The sequence below is a fragment of the Equus quagga genome, chromosome 2 (assembly GCF_021613505.1).
Source record: "Equus quagga isolate Etosha38 chromosome 2, UCLA_HA_Equagga_1.0, whole genome shotgun sequence".
In the NCBI taxonomy this organism is placed as follows: Eukaryota; Metazoa; Chordata; class Mammalia; order Perissodactyla; family Equidae; genus Equus; species Equus quagga.
Window position 1 is genome coordinate 91,923,080 of NC_060268.1, and position 22,278 is coordinate 91,945,357.

The 22,278-nt window shown below is 54.8% G+C and overlaps 2 protein-coding genes across 3 annotated transcripts in view; one reads left to right on the forward strand and one right to left on the reverse strand.

The window, feature by feature from the left end:
- FANCI (FA complementation group I) overlaps positions 1-5,115 on the forward strand; it is a 92,859-nt gene extending 87,744 nt beyond the window's left edge. For both annotated transcript variants that reach the window (XM_046653253.1, XM_046653254.1), the window contains 4 exons: positions 2,096-2,167; positions 3,535-3,630; positions 3,913-4,017; positions 5,024-5,115. In XM_046653253.1, the coding sequence (XP_046509209.1) occupies positions 2,096-2,167; positions 3,535-3,630; positions 3,913-4,017; positions 5,024-5,089 (339 nt within the window). In that variant the 3' untranslated portion in view covers positions 5,090-5,115. The remainder of the gene's footprint in view (positions 1-2,095; positions 2,168-3,534; positions 3,631-3,912; positions 4,018-5,023) is intronic.
- Positions 4,943-22,278, reverse strand: POLG (DNA polymerase gamma, catalytic subunit). The gene is made up of 23 exons (XM_046653255.1): positions 22,125-22,278; positions 20,687-21,448; positions 17,783-17,975; positions 16,703-16,867; positions 16,444-16,590; positions 16,216-16,295; positions 15,231-15,413; positions 14,981-15,135; positions 14,688-14,814; positions 13,518-13,754; positions 12,526-12,646; positions 12,254-12,340; positions 11,859-11,966; positions 11,227-11,387; positions 10,383-10,436; positions 10,161-10,278; positions 9,564-9,699; positions 9,215-9,461; positions 7,711-7,833; positions 7,412-7,580; positions 7,079-7,287; positions 5,995-6,155; positions 4,943-5,453 (listed from the first exon to the last, which is right to left on the reverse strand). The coding sequence occupies exons 2-23, from the start codon at positions 21,286-21,288 to the stop codon at positions 5,377-5,379; spliced, it is 3,660 nt and encodes a 1,219-aa protein (XP_046509211.1). The 5' UTR covers positions 21,289-21,448; positions 22,125-22,278; the 3' UTR covers positions 4,943-5,376.

Sequence of the window (22,278 nt, forward strand, 5' to 3'; positions counted from 1 at the left end):
TCAGAATAGCATTCTCTGAAGGACAGCTTGGGAAACACTGTATAAGACCTTGTTCATTTTATAACAGCTAACATTTAGAGAACCCTTACCTGGTTCTCTGCAACCCTTGCCTGGTGTTGTGTTAAGCTCTTTTCATGCATCACTTCATCCATCCTTACTACACTTTGTGATCAGTAGTTAGCCCCATGTAAGTGATGGAAGATTAGAGAGGTGAATGCCAAGGACAGGTAGCTCATTAAGAGGCAGAACTGAGACTTGAACTTGAGAAAGTTTGACTCCACAACAGGGGTCAGCAAACTTTTTCTGTAAAGGGCCAGAGAGTAAATGTCTTAGGTTTTCCAGGCCATACGGTCACTGTCATTATTCACCTCTGTAGTGGTAGCATAAAAGCAGCCATAGACAACATACAATTGAATGAGCATGGCTGTGTTCCAGTAAAACTTAATTTTCAAAAACAAGCAGTGGGCCGGATTTGGCCTATGGGCTATAGTTTGCCAACCCCTCTAGAATAATACTTGATATTCATTGACATGTACAATGTTGGAGGGTTTTTGGGTTTCTGACTCCATTCTCAAGCATTTTCTTCTGCAAATCACCAGGCACCTCCTAAACTACTGTTCTTTTTTCTAGATTATAGAAAAACCAGTTTAGGTAGTCCCTGGATATTTTCCCCGTTCCCCATCTACATTTGAATTAAAGCCTTACTGACAAGTCAGGTGATCCTCAGGCAAACATTTTTTTCTGACTTTGTGAGATGTACTTAATGAGTAACCCTAGGCAAGAGGCTATGTTTCCATTAACTCCAACTCTTGTCTAGAAATCAGGATTGCATTTGCCACATCTTTGAGAGAGCTACTTATTCTCTTACAGCCCTTTCTTTTTTTCCACAGCCTTGGATTTCAATGGGAAGAAAACAGTGAAAGCCATTGCTCTAAAACCCTTAGCATCCTGCTCAGAACTCTACACCTTTAAAAGATGCTTCTCTTTTGGCTACGATTTTAGTCCTACCTGAATCAGGAATGGGCAGTGAACAGAGTTGATCTGGGGAGTTTCAATAGTCCCATCTTGGGTACAACCTCTAGAAAGATGGCTCACTTCCCAGTTGGTCACAGGAGCTCTACCCATGTCTGCTGCCCTGCCCTCCCTTAAAAGGGCTTCACCCTCTGCCATCACCATCCTATACCCTGCCTTCCAGGGCTAAAACTAGATTTCTTCACACTAGCCCCTCTGGATCCCTACCATTCCTTATTTTCGAGAACATGTCACATGGACCAAGCCTCCTGCCTCTCGCTGGCTCTCGTGGTATAATTTCTCTCCATTTTCAGGTCTCTGTTTTTCACTCTCTTACTTGTCCCAGGGAGCATGGTACGTTCCATCCCTGGAAGGCACAGAACTCTTTCAGGTAAAGGTCCCTGTTTTGTGTACCTCACGCGTGGGTGGTTTTTCTCCTCAGTCTCTCCTGACTCAGTCTTGATTTTCTTCTGCCTTATCAGAATCCTGTACTTCTTGGTTCCCGTTCTTTAATAGTTCTTCCTTTCTCCGGGAGCTCTTTATTCTCTGATTATCTACAACAAAGGGAAGTAAGTGTTCCTGTTGACTCTTAACCTTCTCGAGCATGTAACCACATGGCACGTAAGACACATCTGGCAATTGCCTGAGTGGAAAGACTGCAGACCCCAGGAACAGCCTCTCCAGCCCCCTGTCCTTTATGAGACCCTTTTAGCCAACTGCCCAGTAGGAAAATACCTATTCCTGTTACCATCTGACAGTCCCCATTTTAACCATCCTTCTGTACCTCACCAGTCGCTTGGCTGGCCTGGTCCAGTAACAGTTGGTCCTGCCCTCACTTCCACGTGCTAATCCCAAGAGCAAGATTGTAAATCTCCCAGCAACAAAAGTAGAAAAATATCCAAGGATTATTAGTGTCCCAGTGTTCTCCGTCTTCTACCATCTGTGGCAGGATAATCTCTTCACCCAGACTTGATCCCCTAAGAGTCCCCATACTCTGCTGTAATCACCTTCCTAGAAAATTACCACTAACCTGGCTTTACAGAAAAATCTTCAGGAATGAGAGAATTTGTTTCTACTTCTTTAGAACAAGAAGAGTAAGAGCCTAACATATACAGGAGAAAAGAAGGAGAAAAGTGCTGCTGTTGCTACAGCCATGGTAAGCTGCTGACGCTGAGCATTAAATGTGGTTGCCGGCAAACCTTGAACATTATGTTAAGTGAAAGAAATCAGTCACAAAAAGGCTATATATGATTCCATTTATATGAAATGTCCACAGTAGGCAAATCTAAAGTGACAAAAAGTAGACTAGTGGTTGCCTAGAGCTGGGGGGTTGGAGACTGGAGGTGCCTGCTAAAATGGGTGTAGGATTTCTTTAGGGGGATGAAAATGTTCTAAAATTGATGGTTGCACAACTCTGAATATACTAAAAAAAACCCACTGAACTGTACAATGTAAATGGGTAAATTGTATGGTATGTGGATTATACCTCAATAAAGCTGTGACAAAAATGTGTATATAGCTGCTTCTCAGCTCATGAATTTTATGTTCAGATGGAACATCTTTTTCCTCTGAACCAAAAAAAACATATGCTTTATTCAGGAAGCACCAGAAAATCTTGAGCTCTTTCTTTAAAAATAGAAATAGGTTAACATACCCATTGGGAAGGAATTGTTCTAGGAAAAGTTAGTGAGTGCAAAAGGTGCTCCCTAAAGGGTGTGTAATTGTTGGTGAAGGTACAGGGAAGTGGGTTCTCTGGTACTCTGCTGGCAGAGGAGAAAATGAGTACTGCCAAATTTTAGGAGATACAGACACACACATTCTTTAATGCAACAACTCCACTTTTAGGATGTAAATTGTAAAAGCCTGTGTATAGGATGGTCCTAGCAATGTTGTTTGTAAGAGTGAAATACTGGAAAAACTAAGATACCCACTAATAGAGGACCAGCTAAATGGGTTATAGTATGTTAATACTGTAGAATACTTTGTAGACATGAAAAAAAAATTGAAATGTTCAGATATAGAATTATCTCCAAGATAATGTAAAAAAAAAAGTTGAGAACAGTGTCCTCATTTGTGGATTTTTCTTTAAATAGAGAAATACATCTATAAGCATAAGAAAGGTTTGGAAGGATCTGCAAGTTACAATTCAGACTGGGAGAAAGATAGATAATTCCAGCAATGCAAATTCACATGCAGACTAGAGAGAGGAAACAGAGGTAGTGCAGAGTCAGCTCAGCGTTTAAGAACATCAAGTCAGAGGGGCAAGCAAGTTTGTACAAATGATCCTTCCCTCAGCCAGGCTCTAGGTAACAAATGCTTGGGACTGTAAATGGCATTTAGGTCCTTGGATGAGACTGAACTGCCAAAAAGATTACTGGTATATAAGTAAGACTGAATTTGATTGGCAGACAGACTGGCTTTCCCCCAAAGCCTTGAGCAGTTCTGCTACTGACAGCTTCAGAGGACAACTTCAGAAACCCTTGAACCTAAAATTGAGGTGGTCTTCTCTTCTTTGCCCTGTAGGCCAGAGTTCTTCGGGAAACCAAGCCAATCCCTAATCTCATCTTTGCCATTGAACAGTATGAAAAGTTTCTCATCCACCTTTCTAAGAAGTCCAAGGTAAACCTGCTGCGTCTTGTCTACCATTTGTTTACCCTGTGAGGGGACCTGGCAGGCTGAAGCAGCACAGCTGCAATGGGGGATCGGTCCGTGGCCATTTCTGATCTGATGGCCTGAATCCAAACCTCACGCAGGAGACTGACAGAGAACAGGTGAAGTGGGTGCGTGCCCACGCTAAGTAGGGGCTGAAGGAGCGGCCAGGGGCCCAGCACAAATGGCTCAGGCTGCCTGGGTGGGGCCTAGCAGCAGGAAAATATGCCCCTGCTTGCCACTCTGTCACAGGTGAACCTCATGCAGCACATGAAGCTCAGCACCTCACGAGACTTCAAGATCAAAGGAAACATCCTGGACATGGTTCTTCGAGAGGATGAGGAGGAAGATGAAGAGGTGAGTGCCTGCTTCTGACTGGAGTGCAGCAAGCCCTAGCCACCTTTTCTGACTGATTGTTAGTAGCCTATCTGGGAGCCACTGCGCATTAGTGGAGGGGCAGGAACTACAGAGAAAGGGCTTAAAGGTGGTAAAGATGAAACCAGGCACTCAAAAGGAGGACTGTAAACTTTGAACCTTACCAAGTTGCCCAGACTTGTATACATTTTGGGTAGACATTTCCAGAAGGGGGATGATGACAAAACAAGGTCTTCCTGTGGGTCTTCTCCCTGTGACTTTCTGAACCATTGGGAAATGACTAGCCCTGGGTTTCTGGCTCAGAAACCAATTGACTTCCTCTTGCACCACACCCTCATTCAAGGCAAGGCCACTCTCATTAGTTCAGGTGAGGCTTCCTTCAGTTCATGCCAGTTTCTTATCCTCCTTTTCCCTCTGGTGTGTTCCTCTCCCTTTAGTTTTGCCAGTTACAATAGCACACCCCAAGCCCTACCGTATTTTTGAAGCAAGAACCCATTGTTTCCTTACCTCTAGCCCCTAAAATTTCATCATCTTAGGTTTTTCCAAGATACAGGTAGCAAATCAGTGGCCCATTCCCATTTCAAAATCAGAAGTTTATGTAAAACACCCTGGATTTGTGGCATTTCAAAATTTTCCTCCCTACACTCTTCAGATATCATACTCCTGGCCATAATGCACCTGGCTCCACCCACTCCCTTTACCTACTTGGCATCTGAGTTCAGGAGGGCTATGGAGCTCTTTTTTTGATGCTCCTCATTTGTCCTCTTGTCCCATGCATCCAAAAGTCCAAAGGAAAGGAGTTCGCACTGCCTTAGTCTACTTTGGAGGGCTCCCCGTCTTCAACACTATTGCCGCCTCTGAGTGAGGAAGCGGAGAAACATGACTAACACAGGCTTTGATGAGAAGATAAAGGATTTTTGTTTGTTTTTATTTCCACTGCCTCTGGGCAGGTTTATCACATTAGAGTATTACTTCTCTCCCCTTCTAGGGCACTGCATCACAGCACGAGGAAGAGAACAAAGAACCAGCCAAGAAGAAAAGGAAAAATAAATGAAATGCCTGAGTTAATGTGAACTTTGGGGCTTCTGCTTTCTTTTGACCCAGTAAGCAATAGTGCCCCTTGTTCTACAGCCTGCACCGATGTTGGCATCTTGGTTCTGAACCCATTGAATTCAACTGCACCTTCATTTAGAGGCAATTGTCCTTGGCAGATCCTACTACTGAAAAATGACTGGCCTTAGGCAAGCCCTTTTACAGAAAGTACAGCTGAAAGCCTGAGTTTGGGAGCCTGCAACACCCAGTGAAGCTCCACGGGAGCAAATATAGAGCCTCCAGGCAGAGCTATGGTCCAGGCTGGTTTCGTTTGTCCAAGGAGCCTTTGGTGAGTTCAATTATCTGGTAAATATCCAGCGCTTCACCTGAAAGATAGTGCAAATCAGTTAGGATGCTTCCTCAAGAAATGTAACTGAGAGCTCAGAAGTGAGAAAAGGAGCTTACTGTTAAGGTCAAAAAGGAGGATGGAAGGGTTGAGAAGAATTGCCAGGAATGATAACGTTACATTTGGAAGGGTCCATTTCCTTTTTGTATAAAATAAGTTTGTCTTAGATACATTTTAAATAGAAAATATGGTTTGTGATTTACTTGTTTGGTATTCAAAGCACAATTTTTTTCATCTAAGAATGCACTTTGACTTTATACAATAAAGAGAGAAAGGTACATTTGAAGCTCTGGTTTCTTCCTTCATTTACTATGAACCACTTTCTAGAAACACATCTCTTTGTGATGTGCACATCATGTTCACTTTGGACCCAGGGCACATTATAAACAAACAGCCTAACACACAGTGCGAGTCAGAGTGGATTTCTCATCCTGTGTGCCCCAAGCTTCCTGTTGTCCAAGACCACAGTATGATCCACCTTATATCCTAGGCATAATAAGGAACAAACGTGCTGTGCTCACCCTGGGGAATCCCGTATCTCCTTTCCATCCCAGTTGGGTTGGAAGGGGTTTTACAATCCATGGTCACTTCCTTCCTGAGGCACTGGTCAATATCGACTGCACTGAAAAAGGCGACTGACTGGGGCAAGTCGTTCAGACCCAGCTTGTAGGCAAACATGCACCTGTAAGAGACCCGATCTCCTCTCACAGCCGTGCCCCTGCTGTGAGCAGAGGCCCAGCACTCTGGGACAGTGACCTCAGACCCCCACACCGGCTCTGCTCACTCAGCCACACTGCCCTCCACCCAGCAGCCTGACACCTCCACTGAGATGCTGAAATGCAATCATGGACTCATCACACACCTTTTTTTTCCAGTTTGGTACACTTTATTGATATAAAAAATTTTTTCAATTATTGGGTCAGAGTTTGAATATATGAGGACTTCATTAGCTTTCTTAACACCCCAGGAGATGATTAAGAGGGCCGTGGAGACAGTGCTGAGCACTGCAAACCATTATTTACTCATTAATCAGGACAGATCATGTCCCCAAACTGGTTCTGAGTAGCAGATCAACATGGAACTGTAGTATCATTTAATTCAACCATACAAATTAGGAATTTTACGAGAAAATACAACTCAATATAAAATATATAAGATTTTTTAAAATCACATTTGAGTTTCCCCATTAACAATGTTTTCTGTTAGAATAACAAATTTTTGGCACTTAAGAAAACATTTATGGATGAAAGGAAAACATCTCAATTTCCTTAGATTGAGAAAAGCCTTCTGTCATTTGATTTTCAAAGCAGAAAGCTGTGTTCTTAGGGGAGCACAATTTGAGGACTACTCTTTGGAACAGCTCCCATGACTCCTACCTTACTACCTGAGTGATCTGGTGTTGGTATATGACATTTTCAAACCCAAGAAATCTTTTTTAAAGGTGGAGGCCACTTTTTTAAAGACTAACAATTTTTTTAAACTAGAGACAAAAGCTAAAACATTCATTTGCGGGGAGATAAAAACTCACAGATCATACTCAGCCTGATCCAAAGCCCTACACCTGAGCATATGGCCGGGCCAAAGCGGCCGCGGGCCCCTGCATACCTGGTCAGGAGGTTGGTGATCTGCAGGGCCAGGGCAGCGCGGTAGCGGTCCTCCTCCCGCACCAGGTAGCGAACCTCGTCGTGGATGCTGATGCAGAAGCGCCCGTCAATGGCAAACTCCTCGAACAGCCACTTCATGGCTACGAGCATGAGGTGTAAGTAGTCCACAGCAGAGCTCTGCACCACCCAGTTCACACGGCTGGTCATAAACTGGGGAGGGAAGGTGGGCACAGGTGAAAGGGGTCCTGCCCAACACCAGTTCACTCTGGGGCAGGAGGTGCTACAGGAGCCCTGCCGTGACCCTTCTCCCCATGCTCCAAGGGTAGCAATATACCTCCCCCTGCACAGCCGAGGGCTCCAGGGCTCTGCTGATGCGGCAGCCCAGCACCGGGGTGCACGGTGTGTCAGACGTGGCAATGCTCTCCAGCTTATTGAACATTTCTGACTCCGTGCCCCCCATCCACGCTCGTTCAGCAACCACCTCCCACTTCTTCCAGTTTGACCTGGGGGACCGGGAACAAAGAGAGGGCCAGCTTTGTGTCTCAGCATCTCAGAGCTAAAAACAAAGCACCCCAGTTCTCCTCGGGCCAGCCCGGACCCTCCCTCTGTCCTTAACCCACAGAAGGTTCTCACTTCCTTGAAGCTTCTCTCTGGATCTTGCGCAGATCCTGCAGGGAAACCCAGCCATCCTCAGTCCTGTCCACGGGGAGGTCCAACTCCCTCACCAGCCACTCGCCCTCATCCGACAGCCGATACCTGGGGGGAGTGTCACCACCATCATTCCCATGGGAGTGCCACCTCTGTGCCAGGCCCTGGGCTAGGAGTGTTCACACACCATCTCACGCCATTTCCACAGCCATCCTGGGGGTCATACCTATCCCCCTACAGGCTCTACTTCAGAGGGGAAACAGGCTTAGAGAGGCTAAGTGACTTGCTGGGGTTGCAGCCAGAAAAAGGTGGAGCCCAGAGAGGAACCCAGGCTTTTGTGGGCTGTGTCATGTTAGCCCAATAAAGAACAGAAACTCCAACACAAGAGCCACCACCGTTACTACTGTCCTAATGCTCTGAGACACTGAACTGCCCAATGCCCAACAGGTGCCATATATTCCTTCATGAGGCAGCAAGGGCTCTCACTCCAGATCTGGGGGTGGGGTGGGATGGAGAATGGGCTCCTTGAGGGGAGAGGGCATTTGGAGAAGGCAGAACATACAGCCAGGCCTGGCAGACCCTTCTCAGTTCACTGCCCCAGACTCCCAGCTTCCACACAACCTCAGACATGACCAGGCTTGTCCCCGAGTAGCTCCAGAGCTATGTCACTCACCTGTTCAGAGGTGCGCCAGGGCTTCCCCACAACCTGTGCCCTTGGTCCAGACTCCTCTGCGAGGCCTTACAAGGTCTCCACAACTAAGACCAACCTCCTCAGTCCTCACTGCCCTCGCTTCCATCAGCACACACTACCTGTGGTACAAGCTGCAGCCAACCCCACCTCCTCCTCCCACCTCCTCTGGACAATACTCAGCTCCCTTTTCTGCACTTACGCGGTCCCACTACACTGTTTCTCACTTAAACTTGTCATCTTTCATGAGGTCAGCTGTATATTAGACCTAAGGAAGTTGTAAACATCCCTCTCCTCCCTCACATTTGCTCCAGGAACCCTCCTAGGAGCCTGCTGAGGCCCTGAGCACACAACAGTTGGTACCACCAGAGGAAACAGTGGAAGCCTGGTAAGGCCTGCTCCATCAAAGTCAGTTTCAAGTCTCCGGTTTTCCACAGCGCCCTCCTGTCACCGCCTACCATCGGACACCCGCCCACTTCACTCGCTCTCATTCCCTATAAGCATGTGAGTTTGCAACCCCACATTCCTGTTTATTCTGCAGGACCAGAGCTGTGGACCCACTACCACTTGGTGACAACGTAACAAAAGTACAGCTTTTAACCCTGTGATGAAAACTGGTTAAGGCTATTAGACAAGCAAATGTCACCCAAGGAGACACTGTCCCAGAACACAGAGGTCTGGAGGGGGAGGGGCCAGGTGAGGGCTCAGGTAATAGGAAGAGAGAGAAAGATGGGGGCAGTCAAGGGTAGTAAAGCAGGCCTGAGGCCCTGGGGGGAACATGGGTGAGGCAGGGACCCTCACCGGCGGAGGCCCTTGGTGACAGCATACATCTGCTGGGCCTTCTCGGCCGCCTCCTGCCGTGTGAGGCGGTGGTTGAACTGCATGAGCAGACGCTCGGCGAAAGGCTGCCCTGCCCCGTAGATGCGGCCGTAGTTGAAGATCTTGGCATGCTCCCGGCTGATGCCCACAGTGGCAGCTGTCTTACTGTGCAGGTCGGTGCCCCTGCTCTTCCGGCCCTGCAGTGTCATCCACCCAAAGGCCGTGCAGCCTGGGGGCGAGGCAGAGAGAGAAAGCTCAGAGCCGTCCTGCCCAGCAGCCTGGGCCTGAGGGCCAGGCTGCCTCCCTTTGCCCAGCCCTGGCTCTCGCTCACCATGCATGCCGGCAAAGTGGGCGTCTCCAAGCACTGCTGCAATCCACAGCTCCTGTGAGTCCACGTCAGCGCCCACGAGCACATAGCCAGGCGGGGCCTGCACCATGGCCTTCATCTCACTGCCTACTCGGTCAGGCTGCAGGAAGAGGGAGGTTAGCCCCACCAAGATACCCCAGCGGGACTCCTCCTACCCCGTTCCCGGGGCCAGAGCTGCCTGAGAATGAAGGGGCCTCCCCTGAGGGGCTGGTTTTAGGGATGCCAGACGGCACTGCTGCAAGCATCACAGTCCAGGGATGGCCGCCCAGCAGCAAGGGGGTCACGGCGAGAGCAACCCTACTCTCTGGCGAGCCCGACACCCAGCCCCTTAACCTCCACGACAGCGGTGCTGTCTCCCCTAGTCAGTGTCTGGCCAGAGCAGGGCCCAGAGAGTGTGTGCTGAAGGAACGGATGAGCCATGAAACCAGACTTGAACTCAAGTCCTGCCTGACCCAGATCTTAGGTTCCTTTTCATGCTCCTCACTAAAGGCCCTCTGCAACCTCAGTTCTTAGAGATGCAGGTGAGGAAGGGCAGGAACCAGAGGTGCAGAGGACACATACCCGGGCGTTGCTGGCAGTCAGCCACGTGGGCTCCACAGCCCGGCGGGTGATGGTGCCGGCGGTCACCACCTGGGGCAGGATGGCCCCATAGCGGCCTTCCTCATCATAGTCTGGGTGCCTGGTGGCGGGGTTCCGAGGAAGTGGGGAGAAACATGAGTCTCAGCAGTTTGCTAGGACCCACTCCACTCAGTTCTCCTGTCCCAACCACTTGGCAGGCCTCACCTGGTCACAGCACGGGGCAGAGCCGACCTGGGCAGCCACACCACCATCTGAGAGCTGTGGGGACAGGCAGGTGGAGGCTCAGCACAGCCGTGGGGAGAAGCCACCCATCCCACCACAGCCATCAACTGCCCAGCTTCGGGGCTGCTGTGCGCCCTCCCTGCCCGGCCTCAACACGTTTCCCACTGACTTGACTCAGGGTGGGCCCGGCACAGCCAAGGCCTGGGGCCTGGAATCTACCATCCAGGAGCATAAGCCTTCTGAGAACCCACCAGGCCTCCGCGGCAGCTTGTGCCCATATCCCAGAGTAACCATAAGGTGTCCACCAGCAGCCCTGCCACCACCGCCTCTCCCACGCTCAGGGATGTCTTCACCAACCCATCACAGCACTCTCCTCACTCGAGTGTGCTGCTGGCAGCCACGAGCCCCTTGGAACTAGCCTTCAAGATGAACCTGTGTGCCATTCTCAGCCTGCAGGAGCCAGCTCCCGACCCAACAGAGCTTACAGGCCACCAGCCTCCATGGTCCTCAGCCCATGCAATGGCTCCAGCAGTTATACCAAGGGGTTCTTTTAGAGCTGGGAGGAGCCATCAAGGTCCTACAGTACCACTCTTTTTACATAAACAAGGAAACTGAAGCTAGAGAGGAAGCGAGACTTGCCTGCAGTCACATGGCACCAGGACCACAAGAAGCCAGGCCCCTAGACCACAACTGGGCAGTCCCTCCATTGCAGCAAAGGCTGAGTCAGGGGCCCCTGGGTGGGAGGCGGGAAAAGGGAGTCCCAGGGCTGTAAAACCCTGGCCAGGGGCACAGATGGGCCTGTCTCTGCTCTCTCATGGCGGCCTACCTGATACGTTTATGGGCATTCCTCCAGAAAGAAATCATTTTATTGATTTCCAAGGCACGGGGCCCACTGGCACCTCCTGGGCCAGCCTGCAGAGTGCCATCCTCCATCTTGGGCAAGAAGTCCTTGGCAAAGGGGCTGCCCACATTGCAGCTGTTACCATCCTGAAGAGGGCAAAGGAAGCAGTGGCTGGAGGCAGGAGGCAGACCCCTGGCTGGGGAACTGATGCTCTCTGCACCTGGGCTCCGCCCAACACTGAGCCCACACCTTGAGCAGAGTGGTCTGGGGCAAATCCCTGATTGCAGCATGCACACATGCACGCACACACGCTCACAGACACAAGCAAACCTGGCTCCCCTCACAAGAGCCATCAGTCAAGAGAGCCTATCACGTACCAGATGTGGTGCCAGACACTTGACATGCTCTATGTCATTTACTTCCACCACCATGTCCCTCACCCCCCAACTTTCAGAAGGAATGCAAAGGCTCAGAGAGACGGTGGTGTCTGTCTGAGATCACGCTCTGCCCTACTAGCAGAAGTGAAGGGGAGTCCCCGGGTCTGAGTCACTGGAGGCCTGCTGTGGGCCATGAGCACTGAGGGCACCAGGGGACAGGCCATGAACCAGGAGACACACCTTGTGAGGCAGCTTGAAGAACCAGCAGCCGGGGATATCCACATCGTTGTAAGGTCCGTTGCCATGGTGATAGGCTGGCTGGCTGCCTTTCGGACCACCAGCAGCAGTCTGTGGGGGCCACACACCTACATCAGGCCCCGCTCCAGCACCTGCTTTCAGCGAGGGCCATGGGCTGGGGGTGAAAAAGGGCCTGAAACGATGAGCAGGTACTGGGAAATGACAGGACGGCCACGAGGTCTCAGGCTGCCTCCCTGGCCTCCAACAAGCACGGGCCATCCAAGGGCAGGGCAGCATCTCCCACCCCCAAGACCCTGGAACTCTCCAGTCAGGAGGAGCTACTTGAGTGCACGAGGAAAGCCCTGCCGCCCGGCACCCTGAGCAGGCATCCCACTCACCAGGGCTGGGGGTTGACTTGAAACCACTGCTCGGAAGTACTCCGTCTTGGCCTCAGCCTCCACTTCTAAGCAGCCCAGTTCTTCCACCTGGATGGGCCCAGGTACCAAGGGAGTGAAGCAGGAGGCTGGGTCAGCCTGAATCCACCAGCCCCTCCCTGCGGCATGCAGACAGCCCAGGCCAGCCTGGGGTGAGCCACTGGGTGCATCCAGCGCCCCCAACGCCACCCAAAAGGTGCCGCTCCTTTGGGAGAGAACAGAGAGCCCGCCCTCACCGTCTGCCACATGGCGCTGCTGTCGGTGAGCAGGAACTCCTCAGACAGGCCTGCCTCCTGCAGCTCCGGATGCTGCTTCCCCTGTTCAAGACAGTGCTTCCTGTACAGGGACTCGATGGCTCTGGGCAGAGAACAGCAGCAGCAGCCTCGGATTACTGGGTGCCCGCTCCGGGCCGGGTGGCTGGCGGGGGCCTTCCGCAGGTCCCTGCGTTAGTCCTCAGAATCGGCTCTGAGGTGGAGATGGGCAGCGCTTTCCCTGGTTTTCAGTCGGGGCGTGAAATCAAAGGACACAGCACACTGGTGGCAGGCAAGGGTTATGCCACTCGCTCTTTTCATGACACAGAGCTGCCACTTCCCCGAGAAAAACTCTGGGAGCGAACAGTGGGAAGCCAGGAGGGGCCGGCCCAGGCTCCCACCGCTCGTCCGCCCTCGGCTCACAGCAGCAGGCCGATCCCAGCCCCCTCTGTCCAAGGGCCCCCAGGTGACTCAGGCTGCCCTGACAGCCAGGACTCTCAATTCTGGGCCACTTCGAGTGTCCCGGCTTCTCCCCAACACCTGCCTGTCAGAAGCTCAGGGTCAGTGATCTCAGACAAGTCAGTGACTTGCCTAGGCCTTTGTGCTGTTAACTCTAAAACAGGTTGTATGACCACTCTATCTCATGGGGCTGCTTGGGAACAAACGAGGAAAGCACTGCGAAAGGTTCATCACACAGAATATAATTAGTGCTCAATAAATTATACTCAGAGAAGGAAAAAGCCCATCTCCCTGCCACTTCCTACAGCCCTCCCTGTGAAGCCACTTACCCGTGGGGCCCCAGTGCCCCCACTCGGCGCGCCATGCCCTCAACGCCCCCCATGGGCCCGAGGAGGGGCAGCACGGAAACAAGAACCAGAACCCAGACTCCCAGCCCCAGCTCTCCTCACTGGCCTGAGCGGGGCTTGGATTCCCCAGCAGGGGGAAGGGGCCCCTCCTACCCGGAGCCTGTGCCTTACCTGTAGGGGCAGGCAACCCCGGCCGAGGCCAGGGCAGCGTCTGCCGGCACATCGGCCAGGTTGTCCCGCCGCCCGGGCACCAGGTACCCCCAGCCGTGCTGCTCTGAGTAGTGCAGAGGGAAGCCGTCCCAGGTCAGCGCCATGAGTTTGGGTGTGACTCGCATCTGGAGACTGAGGAGGCTGGGGCCCGGGGTCCACGCAGGGTCATCCAGCCGGGGACAGAGCTTCCGATACCACCTATGCCCCCCAGAAGAGAGCAGCGTCACAGCAGTGGGCAAGGACAGCACGTGACATGCCTCACCCACCCTCCATCACTCCAAGGCGACCTCAGCCTATAGTCACCGTCCCCTCCCTCTGGGATTGGGATGCAGCCAAGACCCCCATGGAGTTCCCTAGATAATTCAAATACCTCAAAAGGAAAGATCCTCTGTCGGTCCTGCTGGACTAGTCAAAAACAGGGCCCACAGCACAGTCCAGGGCTGGACTCCTCCCCAAGCCCCACTTTATGCAGGGCGACTGGCTGGAGGAGCGAGCAGACCCGCCCCCCACCCCTCAACTGTTCTGGCAACACACCGGGGCCTCCAAAACTGTCTCACATGATGTTCACGAGGAGCAAAACGAGCATGAGGCAAGCAAGGTACCCAGGGCACCAAGTTTAAGGAGGCCTCATTCCCAGGGTCCCGCAAGTGCAAAATCAGCACCCTGCTGTTCACCATGGCTACGCCTACTTTCTCATCTCTGCCACGCTGAGGCTCAAATGAAGGGTCACTTCCTCAGGGAAGCCTTCCCTGGTTTCCTCAGTTAGGCACTACCTCAACACTGCTCATTCTGCTGTCTCATCATGGATAGAAACACCAGCTGCACAGGCTGGTCTGCATGCTGGGGTCCTCCTGGGAGAAGGAGCTACTGGAAGGAAGGAGCTATGTCCCTGTTTGTAGCCCCAGTGGCTGCCACGGTCCCGACACACAGCAGGCGCTCAGTGCACTGGTGGTGACTGAGTCCAGTGAGCAGAGGTCAGAGTGCACCAGCGACAGCAGGAGTGGAAGATGGCAGGAGCAAAGGGCAGCAGGTCAGTAAGGGCTCATGGGCACGCCACCCCTGCTGGGTCCAGAACAGGGGTGTCCTGAGAGGGTAGGGGCGGACTCTACACGTTAGGAGAACAGGCCTCACCCGGGGTGTCCGGGCAGGTGCTGGGGCCGCTTGGGCAGCAGCTCTGTGGTCCCCTTCAGCTGCTCCAAGCAGGCGCGGGCTGTGACATCTCGCTGAAACTCCTCCTCCTCGCTGGGGGGGCCAGGGTCTGCACAGGGTGGGGGAGGACAATCAGGACCCGGGGCAGGGCCTCTCCAAAAGACCTGCCCAGCCTGCTCATCTCTGGAAGGCTGGGGTGCCCCTTTCCAAGGGCCCCCTGGTCCCAGGAGCGTCCCAGGCCCATCCCTGCCCCACCTCCTGCCCATGCTCCCCACCTTCCTGATCCTTGGGATCCCCTGGGGCCCCAGCCCCCTCGATGGGCAACTTGCTGGCTGTGGCTGGCTCCTTCCTCTTCACCTTCTTTGCTTTCTTCTGCTTAAACTCTTGCAGGTCCCACTCCAGGTCCCAGAGCCAGGGGTCCTCTTTGTACCTGCACAGCCAGTCCACCAGGACAGGACTAAGGCCAAGCCGAAGGCCAGGCCCGCCCACCCCTGCCTGGGTGCCGCCCACCCGCAGTCTGGCTACCTCTCCCCCGAGAGCAGCTGGCAGGCGTCGTTGGCCAGGTCCATCAGCGACTTCTTCATCTCCCGCTGGAGCTCCTCGTAGGTGCTCTGTGCCTCCGCCAGGTAACGCTCCCAGTTCTGGTTGACAGGCAGGTAAGAGACACCCATCTCCAGCATGCCGGCCAGAGTCACCGGGTGGGGACACCTTGGGGGCAAACACCAGGGCTGCCATAAATGACCACAGGAGGCAACCCCTGAGCTGGCTGGGGAAGCCTCAACCCAACCACCCACATGGCATAGCTCTAAAGTCAGACAGACAGGAGTTCAGACCCCAGCTCGACAGCTTCCTAGCCACAAGACCTGGATAAGTCACCTCACCTCTCTGAGCCTCAGTTCCTTCATCCGTAAAATGAAAATAAGATTGTCCCATCCCCAGGGGTAATGTGGGAATGACAGATCACAAAAATGAGAATGGCTGCCATTTGCTGTAACTGCCAGGCACTGTGCTAATAACCCCACACATACAAAAGATCACGCATGAACCTCACAGCTGGGGAGTGAGGCATACTCGTGTATGCTTCAAGATGAGAACACTCAAGCTCGGGGAAACCAAGTAAGTTGCCCAAGATCAAATGACCTGGATATAACAGTTAAGACTCGAACCAGGTCTGGCTGATGCTTATGCCTCCAACCACATCATAAGACCGACTCACTAGCAAACATAACCCGATGGATGGGCTGCCCTTGCATCAGGATCTGGGCACAGAGAGCGTGCTTGATAAACCAGGACCACGTACACGGAACTCAAGCACAGCCCTCGGCTCTCCCCTCCAGGGCCACTGTGGAAACCCAGCGTCCAAGGCCCAGGTGGCCACCACTGGACAGAGTGGCTCCATTCTTTCAAGCAAGAAAGACTAAGGCCCTCAGCCTGAGAAAGACCCAGCACCGCCTGATTACAGTGGGCCCAAGTACTAGGAACCCACTGGCCCCCAGGGGCTCCCTCTCACCTCTCCAAGAAGAGCGGTAGCTGCTGCTGGAAAATCTCATAGGTGGCCCACACGTCCTGGGCACAGTACTGCATCAGATCCTGGCACAGGCGACAGGAAGGCGCTGGGTGGGCAGCCACCCCACTACCACCGCCAGGTCTTGGGGTCAGGTCTGGCAGCTATACTCCCTGGGGTCAGCTAGGGGTCTGCCCCAGCCCACCTCCCCGGAGCCCCTCTCCAGCACCATACCTGGAAGTTCTCACGGATGTCCTTCATGCTACCCTTAACAAAGAGTTCACGAGGCTCCTTCTCTAAGGCAGGGCCTCCCACATAGAGGCTGTGCACATCTGCCAGGTTGTTGACACTGCTGATGTCCAGCCAGTCCCAGGAGGAGATCTGGGGGGCCAAAGCAAAGGACACGGCCGATCAGCCTAGCCTCAGGATAGACAGGCAGGCTGGCGAGGGGGTCCCAAGCACCCAGCTCCGGTCCCTGGCAGTGGGCTCTCACCGCTGGGCCGCTGGCTTTGCTCTGAGGCTTCTGGCCTCGCTGTGTGGGGTGCCGGGCCTTGTGCTTGCCCTGCTTGGCTGCGATCCACAGACTGCGCTGGAAGCTGCTTAGCCCTGAGATGGCCATGTGCATGCTCATGGTGTCCAGGAAGCGCATGCGGGAGCCCTGAGGAGAGACGCTGCAGCTGAGGGGCCAGCTTCCCACCGCTTCCGGGGGTCAACCTGCCAGCCCCTCCGCCTCCCCTCCCATCACACAGCCTTCCAACACTAAAGACACAACATGCTCATGCTTGTCCCTCCACCCTCGAGGGGCCTGCCCTCCCAGATCCTGGCCACCTCTGACGGTGCAGGCCTGGCTCGATCCCAAAGCACAAGACCTTCCCAGCGTCCAGCAACAGCTCTGAGGGGCACCTTGGGAAGAGAGTGGCCAGAACAAGGCCTTCTGAGCCATCAGGCTCGGCTGCCAGCCCTAGTGCTGCCACTCACCAGCGCTGTGGCCCTTGGCCGGTCAGCAGGCTGAGCATCAGCATGCTCAGCTTTTACGGGCTGGGGCGCTCTCGCCTGCCCTGCCTTTCTCCCAGGGATGTGGTGAGGACACGGTGAGAAAGCCCTCCTCATAACATGAAGGACTGCCGCCGCCACACACCAGGCGTGCTTCTGAGGCTCGACATGTGCGCTGTTCTAGCCCTCCTAACAATCCACTAAGGCAGCGTCTGCTAACTCCCTCCCTTTACAAATAAGGAAACCGAGGCCCAGGGATTGTAAGGGCTCACGCTGCGTGTCAGTGCCTCAGGCGGGATGGCCCCGGCCGTGCGGCCCACCCAGAGCCTCCGAAGACCCACACCAAGCTCCAAACCACCTCAAGAGACTAGGGCCATCAGTACTCGGTGACAGCTCAGGTCATGTACCAGGCAGGTCCTGGGGACAGGCACCAGCAGCAGGCTGGTCGACAGGAGGCACGGTAGCTGCTACAAAGGCGATGGGGACCCTGGCCAGGAAAGCAACACCTTCCCCAGCCACCGGGATCAGGGCTGTCAGCCCCCGCCACGCCAGGACCTGCAGCCGACCCCAGCAACCTCACCTGGATCAGGTACTGCTCCCTGATGTGCGCTCGGTCAAAGCAGACGTTGTGCCCCACCACTAACTGCTCCTGCCAGTCTCGCTGCGGGGGGCCGCCACCGGCAGGGACCTCCAGAGGAATGAGGTCAGCCGGCGACAGCTGGCTGGTCCAAGAGTAGCGCTCTTCCACCAGCCGCCGGCTGCACCAGGAATACCTACGGGAGGGAGAGGCACAACGCTCTCGCGTGCCCGCCACCACATGCTGGGGCCTGCGCTAGCAGCTGGGGGCGCAAGTGAGACCAGGGCTGCCCCCAACCCTCACAAAGCTGGGGGTCAGGTGTGGTGGGGTGGGATGCAGTGGGGTGGAGGCACATGTGCAGGGGGCAGTTACAAAAGCGTTTGCATGTGTAAACTTTCACAGATAAAAACGGAGCTGAGTGCCACCGCACTGGCTGTCCTGCACAGGCCCTCAGCCTGGGCCATAGGTGTGTGTCAGGTCCAGCGTTCGCCCATCTGTGCTCGGCCCTGAGGTGTCTGATGAACATTATCAGGCCCTTGTGTCTATAAGCGTAAAGCAGCTAGTGTTCCAAGTGCTAGCAAAGGAGAGAGACAACAGAACCCAAAGTGGAATTTTTTTTTAAGTTGAAAGTGGCAAAAAAAACAAAAATGACAAATGCTGCACACATGTACAGGATGAGTCATCGATGGCTGGAAAGATTTTGAAGGACAAAGAGCGAACCCCGCACCTTCTAGAAAGTGCTGGGCCTCTCTGAGCCACTGTCCTCAGTGCGAGACCAGGGAGAGTGCCAGAATGGAGGAAACGTGCCCAGTGCCGGGGGGGTGAGGGCCGGACACTGACTCAGGAAATGCTGGAGTTTCCTCAGGGGACTTTCCACAGGGCTAAGCGTGCAGAAACAGCCGCTGAGGAAAGCCTGCTGTGACCGGCAGAGGATGCCCAAGGGCCAAGGGCACTCAGCACGGAAGTGAGCAATGCGGCCACGTGTGGCCACCACAGCTGTGCAGAAGCTCCCTGCAACCCTTGTGGAGGGGAGGAGCGGATGTCTGCCTCAAAAGTCTCAACAAACATCGACTGCTTTGGACGACGGGGGTCTTAAACCTGGTAAAACCTAATTCCAAATGGTGGGAATCCACTCAGGGACGCAGGCCGAGCCCTCCCCCCTTACAACTCAGCCCATCACAGCCCTTAAGGACAACCCCGAAGAAGAGGCTGAAGAACGTCACATACTCCAGGCCGCGTGATGACAGGGACGTGAGTTGCAATAAAGTATAAGCCACACTGGTGTCAAGATCCAGGTCTGCAGCTGTGCATGAGAGCCATCTTATTATCAACTTATTTGTGATAAGAAAGAAGAAGGCCAATTTTAAATTTAAGACGAGTCTGAACCAATGCCATATATGCTACACTTTTCCTGTGAACCTTAGATAAACGTTGACGGCCTGTCTAATGTCCCTCTGGCCGCATGACCACAGCCTTTGGGAAGTCGCCCGGGGGGCTGTCCATGGCCTCCCCCTCCCGCTGGAAACTGCGGGCCAGTCAGGAACCTGCTGTGACGCAGCCACGTGGCAGGGACATGCCCAGGTTAACAGTGGACTGCTGTGAGGACCCCCCACCCCCCAACCAGTCAGCTCCCAGGAGGAAGGTCCCAGAATGAGCCCAGGCCTGGCCCACGACTTCTGCCGCCAGGCAAAGGGAGCTACGCCCCTGTCCCACTGGCAAGAATGGGATGAGATGAGAGGAGGGTGGGAGGACAGGGAGAAGAAACAGGAGACGGAGAAGGAGGGAGACAAAGGAAAGGGGACTCCAGGTAAATCGGCCGCAAATGACCAAGAGATCAAAAAACAAGGCTTTCTGGTCACTGGCTTCCTGATCTTCTTTCAGCCACCACAGCTGCCTCTACCTTCTCAAACGACGGACGGCCTTCCCTCTCCTGTGGCCACCCGGATACACAGCAAGCACTGAGACCCTCATCTTAACCACAGCTGAATCAATGCGGCAGCATCTGGTCTTGCTCTGTGCAGCCATTAATGCCTACCTTATCTATTTAGCCATGTTTTCACCATTTTCAACTGCATATTTAACATTTCGCAGCTTTCTTTACAAAGAGGTAGCTTCCAATAGGAATAAAGAAACTGCCAACTTTTTTTTGCTGGCCATGCCTGAAAGCATTAAGGTTGTAAATAGTATTTTAATCCTGGAATGAAGAATAAAAAAGGGGAGAAACAGTACTGCCATCACTGTTTGAAAAAGAAACTTGGGTAGCACTTAGAAAGTTATTTAAAAGGAGAGACACTGGATATACCTTTTTGGGACCAAAAGGCCTGCTTGGGAGGCCGGGGGAAGGAAGCGCTGTTTCTCAGCGGGGGGAGGGGGTGGTCAGGGGGATGCTACTTGGCTCCGGGGAGGGGTTTGGGAACGGTGGAGGGTGTTTGGTTCTGCATTTAAGGGAGCGGCTGGGGATGCTAAATGTCTCATACTGCCTGGGACAGTCCCACAAATGGGAGACTTCTCCTGTCTAAAATGACCAAGTGTCCCCAAATAGAAACACTGTTCAAAGGTCTCAGACTAACTTCTCAGGAGGCTATTAGGGGAGGGGGTAAAGGTACCAAATCAAAGTGATCTCAAGTGGCCTCGCGGCCAGTCTCCAGTCCAACGCTCTGCTGTGATTCCGCGCACAGCCCCTACCACCAACGGGCACCTGCCTGGGTGTTTGCTTTCCACCTGCATCTTCCTGACAGGAAGTAAGCGCTGCTAAAGCTGGGCTCAAGCCTCTTCTCCACCGTCCAAGCCAAAGTCCCCAGAAGAGCACGCACCCGGCACATGGGGGCCCGCGAATGCTCCCCGAACCAAACTATCCAGCCAGGCCCCCGTGTGCGCTGAGGTCCCCTGACCCCAGCCCCAGCTTACCAGGCCGAGGGGGATATGGCCACCGCCAACGTGGGGCAAGTTCCCTCTGCCAAGCAGACCTCCACGTCGAACACCAGGGCCCGCTCCTCGGGGATGGCCACGGGTTCGGCCTCCCCCTCGGGGCCGTACCGGGTCCAGCCCTCCGCCCAGGCCCAGCTCAGGGGCCGCGGGGGCAGCTGCGCCTGCAACAGCGAGTTGGCCGCCTCCAGGTAGGGCAGGCTCTGCTTCTGGGCCAGGAGGCGGAAGTGCTGGTCCAGGCTGCCCCCGTAGAGGGGCGGCAGGCGCAGCTCCACGTCGGGCAGGGGCGCGGCCGGCTGCCCCCAGAGCCCGTGCTTCTGCAGGTGCTCGACGCTGCGGCGCACCGCGGCCTCGCCGGGCGGCTCCGCGCCGCGCCCGAAGATCTGCTCGTGGAGCCCCCTCGAGAGCATCTGGATGTGCAGCGCGTTGTGCCGCAGCTGCCCGCCCTCCGAGGATGGCGGCGGCGGCTGCCCGTCGCTGGGGACGGGGACGGGGGCGGAGCTGGAGGCCCAGCGCCCCGGAGCTGGAACAGAGCCGGGCCCGACGGCGGCGCTGGCCACCTTCTTCCAGAGCAGGCGGCTCATGGCGGGTGCAGGGAGCCCCCCGGTGGGAGTCAGGACACCTGGCTTTGGGCTCCAGCTTGGCTGCTCTCACTGGCTGAGAGACGTGGAGTGACACACGTCCTGTCTCTGTCTTCCCGGCAGTGAAATGGGTCTGACCATGCCTGCCTTCCACCCACAAACCCTGGAGGAGACAGACGAGACACGGCGTTATCCATTACACAGGTGTGACGTGTCCACCGGCAGCCCCCGTCCCTCGAGCACTTTCTGCATCCCGGGCGGCGTGCCAGGCACTTTTACACACATTTTCTCAGTTAAGCCTCAAACCACCTCGGGAAACATCAATTCCCCTCCAGCGGAACCTGACGTTCCCGCGGGGCCATCAGCGAACTTGGGAAGGGGAAGGCAGTGGTTAAGCGTGCGGGTTCTGGAGGGGGACGCCGCGGGTTTGAATCCCGGCTCCGGCTCTTACGAGACGGGTGACCTTGGACCGGCTCCTTAGGCCCCGATTCCCTACTCTGTAAAGTGGGGTGACGGACTCTCCCTGCCATGCAAGACCGCTGTGGGGGTGACACAGGGCGAATGTGTCGCGCGCCCCGGCCCCGGGCAAGCGCCCAGCAAAGCGTGGTGGCTGTCAGCCGTGATGGGGGCCCGCGGGCCCGGCGCCGAGAGGTGCCAGCGCCCGGATTCGAACCCGCAGGCGGGGCCGCGGTTCCCCCGGGGCCCCACCCAGGCCCGGCCGGCCCAGCGGCGGAGGACGCCCTGCAGGGGGCGGCGGCGCGGTGCGCCCGGGGTCGAGCCTCCGCCCCGCTCGGGCCGCGCTCCCTGACGCCGGCCCCCCCGCCGACCCCGCCGGAAACCTCGGTACACCCGCGGCTTCTCCGCCTGCGGCTTCCGACCCCAGGCCCGCGGCGCGGCGATCCCTCCGCGCGGCCTACGCAGCCTCGGCGTGGCGTGTGGCCTCCGCCGCCGGCGCGCCCCACTGGCAGCCGCAACTTCCCGTCTGCGCCCCGC

Coding starts and splice junctions, on each gene's coding strand:
- POLG (XM_046653255.1), bottom strand. CDS start 21,288: ATGAGCCGCCTGCTCTGGAAGAAGGTGGCCAGCGCCGCCGTCGGGCCC. Junction 15,414..16,215: donor CTACCGCTCTTCTTGGAGAG/GTGAGAGGGAGC, acceptor TTTGCCCCCAAG/GTGTCCCCACCCGGTGACTC. Junction 6,156..7,078: donor ATCACCAACCTCCTGACCAG/GTATGCAGGGGC, acceptor GGTCTCTTACAG/GTGCATGTTTGCCTACAAGC.